At 44.4% G+C, this 15,165-nt stretch overlaps 1 protein-coding gene across 1 annotated transcript in view; it reads left to right on the plus strand.

The window, feature by feature from the left end:
• Positions 1-15,165, plus strand: part of Psa (puromycin-sensitive aminopeptidase) — an 87,278-nt gene that overhangs the window by 41,049 nt on the left and 31,064 nt on the right. Inside the window, exons 11-17 of the mRNA XM_037427139.2 lie at positions 437-592; positions 680-758; positions 821-957; positions 2,833-2,967; positions 3,694-3,913; positions 6,439-6,581; positions 10,464-10,520. Of these exons, the coding sequence (XP_037283036.1) occupies positions 437-592; positions 680-758; positions 821-957; positions 2,833-2,967; positions 3,694-3,913; positions 6,439-6,581; positions 10,464-10,520 (927 nt within the window). The remainder of the gene's footprint in view (positions 1-436; positions 593-679; positions 759-820; positions 958-2,832; positions 2,968-3,693; positions 3,914-6,438; positions 6,582-10,463; positions 10,521-15,165) is intronic.

Below are 15,165 nucleotides of genomic sequence, written 5' to 3' on the forward strand. Positions count from 1 at the left end.
ATTGGGTTCATTGGCGAGAGATTGATGCCTTGTTGAATGCAGAATTATTAGGGGAATGTTCTTATGAAAGTGTGAAGAACAGACATCATTCAGAACTTTACTGCGCTTTATAATAGGTACTGGGACATTCAACTAGATTAGTTTAATATTTCTATTAGATTATAGTTGAATATTTTTTCCGCTTTCGCATTTGTTGACTTCACATTCACTGCCATAATTTGGCTTTAAAAAAAAGGGTAAAGACTTTGATCTGCCCTCTTACCTGGTATTTGTTACATAGTAATGTTGGTTAGGATGCTATGAATAGCATTCCCTTTACCCCGAAATTTGCCCGAGTTGCCATCTGCTGAGGTGAAGCCAGAGGCCCAACTGAAATTTTGTGTGCACTATTCTTGTGGATAATATAAGAATCAATTTCTCAATTTTCGTTTTTCAGAAATTCAGGGAAGGCATGAACCTGTACTTGACCAAGCACAAGTACGGTAACACAACGACGGAGGACCTGTGGCACTGCCTGGGTGAAGTTTGTCACGTCCCTGTGGAGGCCATCATGAACACCTGGGTTAAACAGAAGGGCTACCCTGTGATATCTGTAAGCAAGAATGGCAGCTAGTGTGCTGACCACACCATTAGTGTAGCCAGCTGTCGGCTGCATGTGTGCATTCTTCTTCCGGTGTAGGTAACAAGCAAACAGGATGGGGCTAACCGGGTGCTCATGTTCACCCAGGAGAAGTTCAACGCAGATGGCAAAGTCTCGAGTATGTGTCTGTGCTTTGAGGCTCGTGTTTATGTCTATGGCTAAGCAAAAACTGCTTTTCAGAGGATGGCTCTCTCTGGATGGTTCCAATCAGCATCACAACCTCAAAAGCACCCAACACGATCGTGAAGCAATTCCTGCTGGACTCTGCTTCATCGGTACTCATACTTGATGGTGTGTCATCTTCCGAGTGGGTCAAGGTAAGAGTTCTTTTTTTATCAACAAACATAAAAGGATAGAAGAGAAAAATAATTTTTATTTTGGTTGCCGGCTGATTGGTGAGGTCGGGGGGCAACCTCGCTTAAATGGCGGCAAGGAGTCCTTTGGTTGGGCTGTGCTGGCATTCTCGGCCTGCTGGACAGCAATGAGTTGGTCCTGAGCCTCTGCATAGAATTGGCCAAATGGCAATAAAACTCGACCAGCACAACGACGGATAGGAAGGACTGCTGTGTGCCGGGCAGTTCACACCACGTGGCCTTAATCCAGCCGAAGATGAGGTCCTTGTTCATCCATTGTTTATCATGGCATTTTATGATTGCATTATTCGGCATCTCCTCACCTTTCGGCAATGTCTTGTGCTTGAGAACTACATAGGGGGGGAGCTTGTGGCTGTTTACCGTGCACGATAACATTACTGTGACTTGAGTCTTCTCATTGCCGGAAGTAGGAACACAGACTTATTTTGAGCCTTTTTCGTGAATGGCGAAGGACGATGGCATGTCCAGGTACACTGGTGTTTAATTGGCCCTGCTGATTAGCCCCAGCTGAATGTTCAATTTGCGCAAAGAAATAATGTAGCATTCAAAAAACGCAAGAAGCTTTTCGGAAGATTCAGGGATCTTTTCAAGAAATCGCGGTTCGCAGTGAACTGGAAATCAGGCGCGGCGCATGTAATGTTAGATCCAGTGCTTGCTCACTTCGAAATGTGAGCTCGATACTCCATTTTCACTTGCCAGCTCACTTTCACCTGCATCAGACCTGCGTTCACTGCCAAATGTGTAGCCTGCTGCTGTCTAACGAACTCTATCAGGGAGAGTTTGATTTCCAGGAATGCCCCATTCTACGGGCCATGAAAGCTTTTTTCACTTTCCGCTAGATACGAAAAGTGCTTGTTTTTTTGTTGTCGCCGTCCACCGACACTCCCTTGATGACATCAAACTTCCTATGTCTAAAAAGAAAATTTATTCTTTTTTTTAAATGATATTCATTGTATTGCTGTGTTTGAAAAATTTCCAGAGTGAAAAAATGTAACCTTGGAATTTGATAAAATAATGCAGTTTTCACTCTGCAGATGAAAGAAATGATAATTCGTATGCTTTCTAAGCTAAATCATTCAATTTTTTTTTAATATACCTAGGCATTGTTGAGCAAACATGTTAAATAATTAAGAATATTTTCATTGTTTTTCTTCATGCTAGTGGCACATGAGAAACATTCTATGTAATGTTCAATAAATAATTTTTCACAAATATCTTTGCGTATAATATGTTAATATAACTTTTATAATGTAATACATTCAAAAAGTATAATCACTTAGTTTTAAATTGATGTATAATATTTTGCTGTCTTTATAATAGCATTAGTAAAGCATAATATTTTTCTGTAATGAATGTTAACATAAAAATTGAAAAGATGTGTAGTTTTGTTTTTCATGTCTTGTTTGTAATGAGAATCCAATATTTTTTGTACTTGTACACTTCTAGCAACACAACTGCAGAAACGTTTCCAACTGCTTTGTCCTTTTGTATAATGCTCTAGTTCACTCTAGCTTATGTGTGTTCCTTTCCGTCTTGGATGTTCTGGTGTCATGAAGGGTGTTCAAGCATTTCAATCTCGTTTACAATAGCTTTATGCTTGAATACCCCCTCCCCCCTCATCAAAAAGGTATCCTGTGACACTTGTGTCCCATGATAGCAGTACACCTTTTTCTTTGGTACCAGCACATTGATCATTCCATCTTGTGAATGTTATTGCTTTTTGCTTTTTTGCATTGTGCAGATAGACTGTGAGTGGTTAGAGTTATGTGTCTGAGGGGCCTTGACATTCTCATGTCTGCCGATTCTGCATTTCCTCAGATCAATGTTGGAACTGTTGGCTGCTACAGAACCTTGTACAGTTCTGAAATGCTATCTCAGCTGATCCCTGCTGTGGAAAACAAGACTTTGCCTCCATTGGACCGGCTGGGTCTTCAGAGTGACTTGTTCGCTCTTGTAAGCAACTTATGCTTCTACATGCACATGTGTATTCATTGCATTCATTAATACATATTTTCAACTACAGTTCTCTTGCTTTTATCTTATTAGACCAAAAAAGTACAAAAGTTGAAACCTGGGAAAACAAAATTCTTGTGTGAGATAATGTTTTCATAGCACTTCATGCTATAGGATTCTGATAATTTCTGATTTCTTGAACACAAAATGCTACTGAACTGTGATTCAGCATTCCTATAATTTCCAGGATTTCAATCTGTTACTAATGTATAATCTCATACAGCACACTTGCATGGCTACTGCCATTCTTTGGTGGCAAAGAACAGCGAATTGCCGTAATTAATTGAAGGTACAGGCATCACTTCACTGTTTGTCGATTTCTCATTTAAAGTATCATGTCCGCATTTACTGCCGGTTTGTACTTCTGTTTAAACAACAGTGGAGTGGCTGCAACATGCTAAATCACCAAATAAACACCCCTGCATTCTATCCGCTCTAACAATTTGTGTATCATGCATAGGTCATAATATGGTGGTTGTGTAGACTAAGTTGACCTGTTGTAGTGAGAAAAAAAGTGCTTTGAAAACCAAGGCATCCCGCTTATGAATGCAGGGCTGTTTGTGGTGCTGGGAATGATAGTTGCTGCACTGGTGGGATACTCTTGTAAGTACTAAAACTAAGTATAAGTTCTGCACTTAAGCTTGCTGTCATTTAATATCACTCCAGGTGCAAAGTGGCCACAAATCGACTGTTGATATCCTTCGCCTGATGGAGGCTTATGTGGAAGAAGACAACTATACTGTCTGGAACTCCATCAACTCATGTCTGGGCAAACTAAATCAGTTGCTTTCGCATACTGACATGCAGCCACTTTTGCACGTCTACGGCCGACGGCTCCTAGCCAGCATTTTCAGCAAGCTAGGCTGGGACCCCAAACCTGATGAAAGTAAGTTCTCTGTAAACATTTAAGCTGCCCTGAAATGGATTAATATTGTGACAGTCCATAGCCATGGCCTGGGCCTCGTATTACCTGCTTGTTCATTTAGCAAAGAAGTATTCTTGTGAGCATGTCTGGGAGCTTGTTCTGTTGCTCTACATAGCTGCTGAAATATACCACATAGTTGTGACTAATTTCCAACTATACCACATGTAATTATTTCCTGTAGATTAGTGAAACATGGCTTCGTTTGGATTAATCAAGTCTCTCGTGGGCAGTCATTCTTAAGAAATTCAATGTATCGCGCGGTGCTAACGTAGTCTATCTAAGTAGCCAAAGTAACCCCGATGTGATTTCTGAAGGTGTAGCGCGAAGATTGGAGGTACGCTATTGCCTTTGTGACAGTGCACAATGTACACGTGCTTTGGCTTGTGCATTGTCCACTTAACATAAAGTTGTCAAAGTTACACATAGAAAATGAACAGAACGGGGTTACAAGCTTGGTGTTTAGGCTAGGTTAGACCCTAAAGATAGTGTGTACGCATTCACACGGCATATGCACTTTGCCTTGCAAAAGCTTCGTCGTTCCCGATTGCAATAGTTGCCGAAGCTCAGTGATGTATGATGCAGCGAAGTGAAGTTAGTTTTTATAAACTGTAAACACAACATTGTAGAATCTTTCTTTCTTGTAATGCATCTGTGTTAAACACCAGCGGTGTAGATGGTCTGACAGTAAATAGTGCAATTGGTGCTGACTCAGCTCTGGCTGTGAGACTTCTATATCTGGGTTGGTGGGTTTGTAGTTTTGTGCAATGGTGCTGACTCAGCTCTGGCTGTGAGACTTCTATATCTGGGTTGGTGGGTTTGTAGTTTTGTGCAATGTCACAAGCTTAAGTAAATATTCGGGCCTAACTAAATAACTTCGGGCTCAATTTGTTAGAAGTAACGAACTGTGCTGGAGCAACAAGTACAGTTAATATAGTTGCATCGGCACTACTGGGTTCATTGCAGCCTTGATATATATAAAAAAAAATATATGCGAAAGTAAGTTTTTCACCTATATATGCTGCAAACATATTGCATATCAGGTGAATTATGAGTGTTAGTTGAATTATTACTTGGGCTGACCAGGAGCAGTGCTGGTTTAAAAATGGGTTGCTGCGTTGATAATTGCATACTATAACATTGATTTGATCAGATACTCATGCGTACAGCAAGTATTGCTGGCAAAAGAATGGCATAGGCTTCTTAGGCAATGTGCTGCATTCAGATTTCATGGCATACTTGGTATCAGGATCTACGTTTCAAAGTGGCAGCATTATTTCTCACGCGAGAAATGTCAACATTTGTGCCTCACGTTAGTGTTCCTGCCAGATTATTAACTTTCACTGTAACTAAACATTACGATTTATGATTCATGTACCGTATTATAATAGACTAAGGGCTGCGCTCGTGTAAGGGCCGATCCCCCCCAACTTGGTGCTCCAAATTTTAAAAAAGTGCCAGCAAACGGCAGCCTCGTCACGTCTCGTGTACAGTACGTTTTGTAGGAGCCACCAGATGGCAATAGCTGTACTGCGGCTTCTTGATACGGCGCTACCTGTGAGCTTCGTTTGCGCAGCACTATCTGGGCGAACTTGTCGCTTTTCTTGCTCGACGAGGAGCCGAGCTTGAGCAGCAGTACCAATGAAGACATCTAGCGAGGATGTCTGCAGCTAGATGCCAGATATCCCATCGGTAGGCATAGATATGGCACGATTAAATAGGTTTTTTTCATAACAATGGAAGTTCGAGCGAGTTGATATGCTTTCATCGTGGTTGAAACAGCGCACACGAGATGAAGATGCTCACAGAAGCATAGTGCCTGTCTGTGTTTGTTTTTCATCATTGTCTCGTGTGCACTGTATCAACCAAGGTAAAGGTTTTTCTATACATAAATCGAAAATTGAACACAATTTCACACTGCCGTGAAAGGGCTGCACCCCAATAAAATAAAATAAAAGTGCAGCCTTTACATGAGTGTATACGGTACTATTAATAAAGTTGCTTGTTACTTTGTTAATTTGAAACTTCGAATGAATGCATCAGTTTTGAAATTTGTATTACAAAAGCCATTGCAATATGGATACAGGAATTTTAAAATTAGCATCACAAAAATCATTGCAGTAACTTGCACTTACATATACAGTAGGCTCTTATTAAACGGAACTTCAAGGGACCAGGAAGATATGTTTCATTTAGCAGTATTTCCTTTTACTGTGAGATGAACAAGGGTGGAGAATACAAGTACGAAACTAATCTCATCAGAAGCACATATTTCATTTAAGAAGCAGTTCCGTTTAACAGATTTTCGTTTACTGAGGCAAGCATATATGTAGTTGCAATCACAAATGTTTTGGTTTTTGAAATTATCATGTGTTTTTTATTACCTGTGACTCTTTCTTTTCATGTAAACTACATAAGTACAATATAAAAGCTGTGCATGTCTAAGCAAGTACTACTTCAGCTAAATATGATGTGAAATATTCTTCAAGGTCACTTGGCTACGCTGTTGAGGAGCACTGTGATCGACCGTCTCGCTCGTTTCAAGGATCCAGATGTTTTGGCTGAAGCCCGAAGGAGGCTTGATGCCCACATAGCAGGAAAGGCCATAATTCCGGCCGACATTCGTGGTGCTGTAAGTGACAAGTTCTAAGCTTGTTCGTCATTTACGACACTCTTATACTCTTTAAAATTTTCCCCAAGAAAGGTAATGCTGTCTGGTAAAAAAATCGCACTTCTTTCGCCGCAAGAGCGAAGCAATGAATGCAATAGCAACAACTTGTAATGCTATACAAAGCAAGGCTAGCAACTCATTTTTTTAGTATGCAGCTTGGCATAACTGGACGAAACATTGGTGTAAGAAAACGCGGTAGCTGCAGCAGGTGAGGTGGATTTCATTCAGTTAATGGCTTCAGTGCAAACTGCGTTATTATCGCACCACATATAGAAAAGTATGAGCCATCTGTTGATTTTCTCTAAAGCAGCAGGGGTCTCAAATTCACATCAGCTAACACAGACAAAAGAACTAACAGACAAGAAAGCCTAGGAAACAATCAGGAAGGTTATTTGTAGTAATCATGACTAAATATAAATAAAGTAAAGTGGACGAAAAGATTACTTGTCACTGGCAGGGACTCAACCAGTGTCTGTAATAACGCATGCAATGCTTCAGATGCATTATTTCAATATCGCAAGCTCAATTCCAGCCAGTGGGCTTAGCTTTTCGTCCTCTTTCTTCTCATTTAAGTCATAATTACAATAAATAACATCCCCATTACTTCTCTAGGCATTCTTGTCTGTTAGTTCTAATTAACATTGTCTAAGAAATAAAAACGAGATCTTAAAATTTATTTCTTATTTTCAAAATAACTGCCTCAGTTATTGCTATTTAATGTCAAATTTTGCTTTCGAGGGGAGTTTGAGACTATTGTTTATATTACTGGGCAACATTGACTGTTAAAAAGTCTTTGAGGTTCAGCATAGTCCTCTTTTTCAACTACCATCTAGAAAACAACAGCTAGCAGCAGAGAAATGTAAGGCACCAGCCACAGTACACTGCCGTGCTGATATAGTGCAAGCAGTTGGCCAATACAAAATTGCAGTGAGTCATCAGGAGAGAGGAAAGAGCTAAAGAAGAAAGAAAAAAAACTCGGCGGATGTTTGAGCTTTGCCTTCAAGAATTGAATGTGATAGCATAGTCGGGGCCCCTCGTGCACTGTCTCCTCAGTGTCTAGTCTGGCTTCGATTCTTGGTGCGTGCCTCAACTGTTGCATAAGGAGACGAACAACTGTGCGTGTAATATTGGCCGTTTCAAACTATACCAGAATTTCTACTGTAAGTACAGTTGTTAATTGCTCACAATAACAATTCTTTTTTTTTGTGTGTAATTATAAGTGAAAAACCCATGACGCATCCATAAGACAACATGTGAGCCTACGCAGCTGCTCACTTTAATGATGCTTTTGCAGCTGATGATGATTAGATACGGTATGTCTTGAGTGCTTTGTAATGGGCAAGCATTCAAAACATCCACTGGTTGGGCAATTCATTGAAGCCGGACACAATTCTATGCCTCTGCCACGCAATGTTACATGCGTTGATCCACCACATGACATTCATGTTGCGACATTCTATAGCGGTTTCAAGCAATGCCATGGCTCTGTAGTGGAACACCTGCAGGCTACGCAGACAACCAGGGTTTCATCCTCGCTTGAGCCAAAATTTTTTTATTATTCATTTTATTTGAATCTTTCGCAATATTTAGAGGTTAATTTTAGTTCACAACCTATGATGCCAATTTTGACACTGAAATTTATGCAAAACAAGCTGTTTAATGCGATTGTGTTAAAATGTGATGTTCATGCAGATCTTGTTTTGTATGTTGAGTAAGGAACGAACTTAAGGTGCTCACCTACTGGGAAAAAATTGGCCCAACGCGATTAGACCCAGTCAATGAGAGGAAGCCCTTTGTTTTCGTATTTCAGCGGTCTGGTAATCTGCCCGTGTGTTGTCGTTCTCAGTAATGCCGAAAACAGAGACAGGGAAATTCGTTCATTGGACAGTGGGCTCTTGACTCTCCATACTACAGAATAAAAAGAGAAACCTTATTAACGTGATAGAGTTAGAGAGCTCGTTTTGCAGGAATTCTGGCGTCTGTGTCAACGTTGGCATCGTTAGTTGTGAGTGCAAAATCGTATTCTATGCGTGGACAAAAAAAAAATTGAAAAAGATGCAAATAAAATGAGTAATAAAGTTCGGATCTGAGTGGGGATCGAACCTGGGTCTTTTTTTGTGGCAAGCAGATGTTCCACCACACAGCCCTGCCTCTGCTTATGAATACAGTGAAAATCACTTCCTCTGCTTCGAAATGCAGTGAAAGTAACTTCTATATTTTACAAACACACGCGTCTTGTATACATGCTTCACAATACAGGATGAAATATTGCCGTTATAATGCGTGATACAAGCATACGTTGCCATCGGTCATCAGGACATGGGATTATAATAATGACTTCATAGTTTAAAAGCCCCCTCACCAACTGCGTAAGGCACAATCGCTACTGCATTCTCAAGGTCACGTAGCGGGTGCATAGCAAGTTTGAGAAGATTTCATATACTAAATGTTTCAAGTACGCACTAGAAACAGAATATCGCCATCATGTTCAACTCTTAAAGGTGAAGCTCAAGGGTCTCCCAATTTTTTCTTTGAACCATGTGGGGAAATAAAAAATAAAATTTGCCGGGTGCTTAAGCTCAATCGTCAACTGTTGGACGCGATCGCATAATGATACTCCGTTCACATTGCCTTCTCAATTGCTCGCCCAGGTTCGCTTCCTGGTGGACAAATCGTGCCGCTAGGAAAAGAATGTCTGTACACCTGTAAATTTGCCCTTTAAAAAAATCCTAGAATTTCTACTGTAGTTATACTGTTGCCAAGTCCCCACCACGACACAATGCTTCCTTTTGAAAGTTGGCAAGATATGCTTCCATAAGGCAACATGTGCACCTGTGCATTTGCACTCGTTGCTTTTCCTAATAATGATAACTAATTATGACTTTGTGCCTACTGTAATAGGTGGACCTTGAAACCAACCACTTGTTGTGCAATCCACGTTTTAACGCCTTGCGTGATTTTGTGCTTCTGCCATGCATTATTGTTACTGACACTTTTTATAGTATATAACATTCACGCCATGTTTTTTGTGGAGCATCTGCTTTCGCTGAAGAAATCCATGGTTAGATTCCCGTTTGAAACTAAAAATTTTTTTTGTTTGTCATTTGGATCCATCTTGAATTTTTTCTCGTGGACAACATCATTGTTTTGAAATCATGTCCATTTATGCAAAAATTTGTTGTGCCTTCAATAACAATTTTGGAAGTCTGAAATTTGTTCTGCCTACTGAAATTTTAAGCACACCATGGGCCTTACCTGCAAAGTTCCTTTCTGGTGCGAACAGCTATCTGTTCTGGTTCGGAAGATTGTGTATTATATTAGGGCTAGCGGGCGGGGGGAGGGGGGGGATGGAACGAAGACAGTCAGCTGTGGGCCGGGCCACTAGTATACGGTCCCTGGGGGTCGTGTATTTTAGACCCGTGCTTTAAACATAGCAGAATGCATTCTTGACGAACAAAGCAACCACCTCGAGCTCGTCAATGCATGTATTTCCTCTGCCAGAGACACGCAACCTCACTCTACGGGCCTTTCACCCAAAAGGCAGCCATTGTGTTTCGTCTCTGCTTGAGCCACAACTATTGGGAGTCCTTGTACAGTTTCACTCGCATGTGTTAGCAATTCTTACTTTATACTGAACATTATGGGATGGCAACATTTGCACCTGTAGTGGCGATATATAATTGCTATCTCTACAAGAAAAAATTGTCTCGGTGTCAATCTTTCCTTATTTGTGGCACTAGTCACTAAAGCAGCTTATCGTAATTCAGTTATGGAACTTGTTTCATGTTCTGAACCCAAGATTTGATATTGCTTAAAATTGAAATGCCTTTTTTTTATTTGTAGGTGTACCAGGCAGCAGCGTCGATTGCAGATCGAAAGCTGTACAATGAGTTCCTAAAGGTATGTTGCTTAAAACTTTTGAATGTGTAGTTTACCAACATGACAAACACCTGAAAATCGCTGTGAAAGAACAAAAAAAATTTTTGAACTAAGCTTCTATAATAGTAATTGAAAAAAAAATGCTGCAAGCTCATGGCATTTGATCATGAAGGCATCCTTTTAGTGTATTTCATGGTAAAAGTCAAATCGTCAGAACGCTACCACATTCCATACGTGGTGCGCCGACGACGATTGGAGCGAGCACACTCGACGCGACACAACAGTTACGAAGCAATGAACGAGTTCAACGAAACCGCTGACGACGACCAGTCCTCGAAGCTTTCTACAGATGGTCGATCCGATGGCAGCCAATCCCGGTCCCGATCCCGGAGTCGTCCCAGGAACTGCACCATGCGTGTTTCGAGGTCCCGGAGCCACCCTCGGACCTACTCCCGCAGCGCGCGAAGTGGGACCCCAACCAGATCTATATCGCGAGGCTACTCCAGGTCTCGTTCTGGTTCACGTCACGGTTCCCATTCAGGTTCCCGGCCTGGGTCACGCTCCGGCTCCCACTCTGGTTCCGGGCCTCATGCCGGTTCCAGGCCTCACCCCAGTCTCACCGGGGTCTCGCGTCAACTATCGCCTAGCCCATCGGCACCACCATCGCCAGACAACGCCAACAAGAATAAGCGGGGACCTCTCACTTGGGCGAAAAAGGAAACACTGCATCACAGGTAGCGTCGGGTTCACTCCCAGAGCATCATACACACACCACATCTGAAATAGCGATCTTAAAGCACGAAAATGCGATGATGAAAGAAACAATACGCAAACTCACAGTCGCAATTGCCGAACTAAAAACTGACAGAAACGCACACGCTGCTACGCCCACAACCGACAACGACGACAATGCAGTCACTTCGTTGCAGCCGCAACCCGTAGGCGCCGGTAACGACGACAACGAGAGCGCACCCAAGAAACGCGCGGTCGCCCACAACCAGCCAGCTTTAAAGGCAGAGTTAGACGACATTAAGAGCACGCTATCGGCGATTAAGGAAAGCCTTCGCTTTCTTGGCGAAAGCATGGCTCTCGTGCAGTCTACTCTCGCGGTACACGGTAATCGTTTGGGCCAAGTGGAGCAATATCTTGATCACGTCGTCGCCCCTGCCGTTGCCGCGGGTAAGCCGTTGTCGCAACGTACAGCCGTGCCCAGTCCACCGCATCACGCGGCCCTTATGCACCCGCCAGGTGCTCAGGCCAACTCCTAAATGCTTCAAGATGCCCAGGCCACTTGATGAGTTGCGAATCTGGCAATGGAACTGCAGGAGCTTCACCCACAAGAAAGCTTTCCTGCAGCAATACCTTCGTAGCCACGAAGCCAAACCTCACATCATGCTATTACAAGAGACTGTAGTACCAACCGCCACGTTTTTCGGGAGGACGCGGTATCGCCACCCTGGTCGCTAACAAGATAACCTGCACAGCGCACAGTCTCAATGTGCCCGAAATTGAGCACATTATGGTCGAAATTCTCCCTGGCAACATATCACAACAAAGCGTATACATGCTCAATATAAACAGCAGTCCCAGCCACCATAGACAAAGATTCACACACTTGTTCCAGAAAGCTGTCCGTCTCACGGGGCCTAACCCGCTAATGATTGCAGGCGATTTTAATGCTGCGCATAGCGCCTGGGGCTACACGTACGACACACCCAAAGGTAACGAGCTTTGGAAAAATGCGAATGACATGGACCTTATTCTCATTACGGACAAGGCCTTCCCCACTCGCACTGGTACGTCCACGCAAAGAGATACTACGCCGGATCTATGCTTCGTCAAGAATATCTCCGACGCCCACTGGTCCAACCTCGCGGTAGATCTCGGTAGCGACCACTTCATATTGGCTGTACACCTCCCCACAGTAAGCAGGAAGACCAAGTCGTACACGTGGGTCGACTGGGACCTCCTTCGTAAGACCCGCGCAGAACGACCTCCTCCCGATACCCCACCGAGCCTCGAGACGTGGACGGCCCAGCTCAAAGCTGATGTAAACAAGGCAACCAAAACTATCAGCACAGACCTTCCAACCGAAAAGATGGACAGTCGTCTCGCCCACCTACTAGAGGTCAAACAGTCTCTATTGGCCCGGTGGAAGGGCCAGCGCCTTAATCGGAGGTTACGCAAACGCATATCTCAGCTGAACAAGACCATGATGGATCACTGCCGCATCCTTTCAAAACAGCAGTAGGACGAAATCTGTAATTCGATTGATAGTCAGGTTCGAAATGGCAAAACGTGGAACTTACTCAAACACCTCCTCAATGAAACCAACACTCGCACAAATCAGCGTCATTCGATCGTGAAGATACCATCAGGCTGAACGGACAGTGTCTCCGGAAGATGTTGTCAAGAACCTCGTGGAAAAATATCTCCCGCTTCCCACGGGCCCTGTGACCCCTCACCCTGATTACTCTGGCAGCGACAACACTAACTTAGACGCTGACTTCTCTATTGAAGATGTGCGCCGAGCTCTCCATGAGCTCAATGGCCGCTCAGCCCCTGGCCCCGATGGCATCACCAACAAGCTCCTACGCAACCTGGACGATTACTCCGTCACTTACCTCACTGACACTATCAACGAGATATGAAAAAAAGGTGAGATACCCGATGCTTGGAAACTAGCTCACACGGTTATCATACCCAAACCGGGAAAGGCGCCGAGCCTAGATAACCTACGCCCCATATCTCTCGCGTCGTGCGTGGGCAAAGTGGCTGAGCACGTCGTCTTCAACAGGGTTGGTCGATACCTCGAAGATAACGACTGCATTCCGCACCACATGATTGGCTTCCGACCAGGGTTATCCACTCAAGACGGCATGTTACTCCTAAAGTATCAAATTCTAGATGGCGGAAACACTCGGGACACTCGTGCAATACTCGGTCTCGATTTAGAAAAGGCCTTCGATACAATAACGCACTCGTCAATCTTGAAAGCGGTCGCAGCCCTCGGCCTAGGTCATCGATTTTACTACTTTATCCGCTCTTTCCTCACTCGGCGCAGAGCTGTCCTCCGCGTAGGAGACCTAGTGTCGGAAGAAGTGGAGCTCGGACAGCGGGGCACTCCTCAGGGATCCGTCTTCTCACCCACGCTCTTCAACCTCGTGACGATCGGGCTTTCCGAATGACTTTCAAAAATAGACGGGCTAAATCACACGATCTATGCGGATGATGTAACCATATGGTCCCACAGGGTCGGATGGCTTCATTGAGTCCGCCCTGCAAGAGGCTATCGACACCACCGAGTCTTACCTCGACCACACCGGTCTCAGGTGCTCACCTGCAAAGTCTTCTCCTCGAGGGCCAGGGACCCCCCAGAGTTGACTCTAATTCCCCGTGAAATCCGCAACCTTATCACGATCGCTCCCATACCACGAAATGTACACCCCGAATACAACAGAGGCAGGCGCCTTGCGAGGGCGACCGCCATTCTCAAGCGCATTGACATGGAAGCGGACAACGTCTCGTTCGTGGACGCCGCTGCCTATCGCAACAACCAAGCCTTCGCCGCGGTCGCGGTATCATCCGCGCAGCAGACTCTTAACTCAGCCACAATCCTCATCCGAAACCCCGAAGTAGCAAAGCAAGTAGCTATAGCTATAGCTATGCTCGACAGCAAACGGGAATTCATCTACAGCGACTCCAGGCCGGCCATCAAAGCCTTCGAACGCGGAGTCATCTCCGACCAGGCGTTACGTATCCTGCGCAATGCGGACCCGAGTGCCCTGAAGCACCACACTGTCATCTGGTTCTTCGCCCTTCTCGGCCAGGTGCCGGGTGCCCTATCCAACCTCAACGAGATCGCCCATGATGCAGTGCGCACACTTACCGACCGCACTGCCTCAGGGCAACCTCATCTTGCTGGGTTAGATACCAATCGGGATGCACCAATTACGTACAATGAAATTACAAAGCACTTTTACCTGGAACGCCGCATTTTTCCACCCCCACATCCGAAACTTAAGCGACCGCAGGCATTAACCCTACGCCTATTACAGACACACACGCACCCAAACCTTGCCACGCTTCACGTTTATTATCCCGATGCATACCCCAGCGACACATGCCCATCATGTGGACACACAGCGACACTCGCACACATGCTCTGGGAGTGTAGAACAACTCCTCCCGACTGTACCTCAAGCAAGTGGGAGAGGTCCCTCAAGAGCTCACTTCTCGCCGACCAGCAATGGGCCGTCCAGCAGGCCCACGAAGCGGCCGCCAGGCTCCCTGTCGGTCCCTACGTAGGAGACGCCCGCTATGCGCGTCCTGCAGGACTGAAATAAAGTTTTTTTTCCATTCAGTGTTAATATTGCCACAAGGCAGTAGTGGGATTGGGGCACAAAGCGGTAGAGGGTCTTTGCCTGGAAAAAAAAGACTGCGAAGTGGATAGACTGGTCCCAGCCCACCAGTGTGCCAGCCATTGTCGTCGCTTGTAAACATCGTAAGTATCCGCAAATATACGTTTCCTTGTAAGATTATTGGTGGAGATGCGGGGTACGCTTACCTGGCTCTCCCGGCAAACAAACACAGAACTTTGGAGTGGTTGCGGCTTTCATTTTCCTGCAATCGCTCAACAGGCCAACCCACAAGAGCAGCAGCAGCT

The sequence above is a fragment of the Rhipicephalus microplus genome, chromosome X, assembly GCF_043290135.1.
Source record: "Rhipicephalus microplus isolate Deutch F79 chromosome X, USDA_Rmic, whole genome shotgun sequence".
NCBI classification, from domain to species: Eukaryota; Metazoa; Arthropoda; class Arachnida; order Ixodida; family Ixodidae; genus Rhipicephalus; species Rhipicephalus microplus.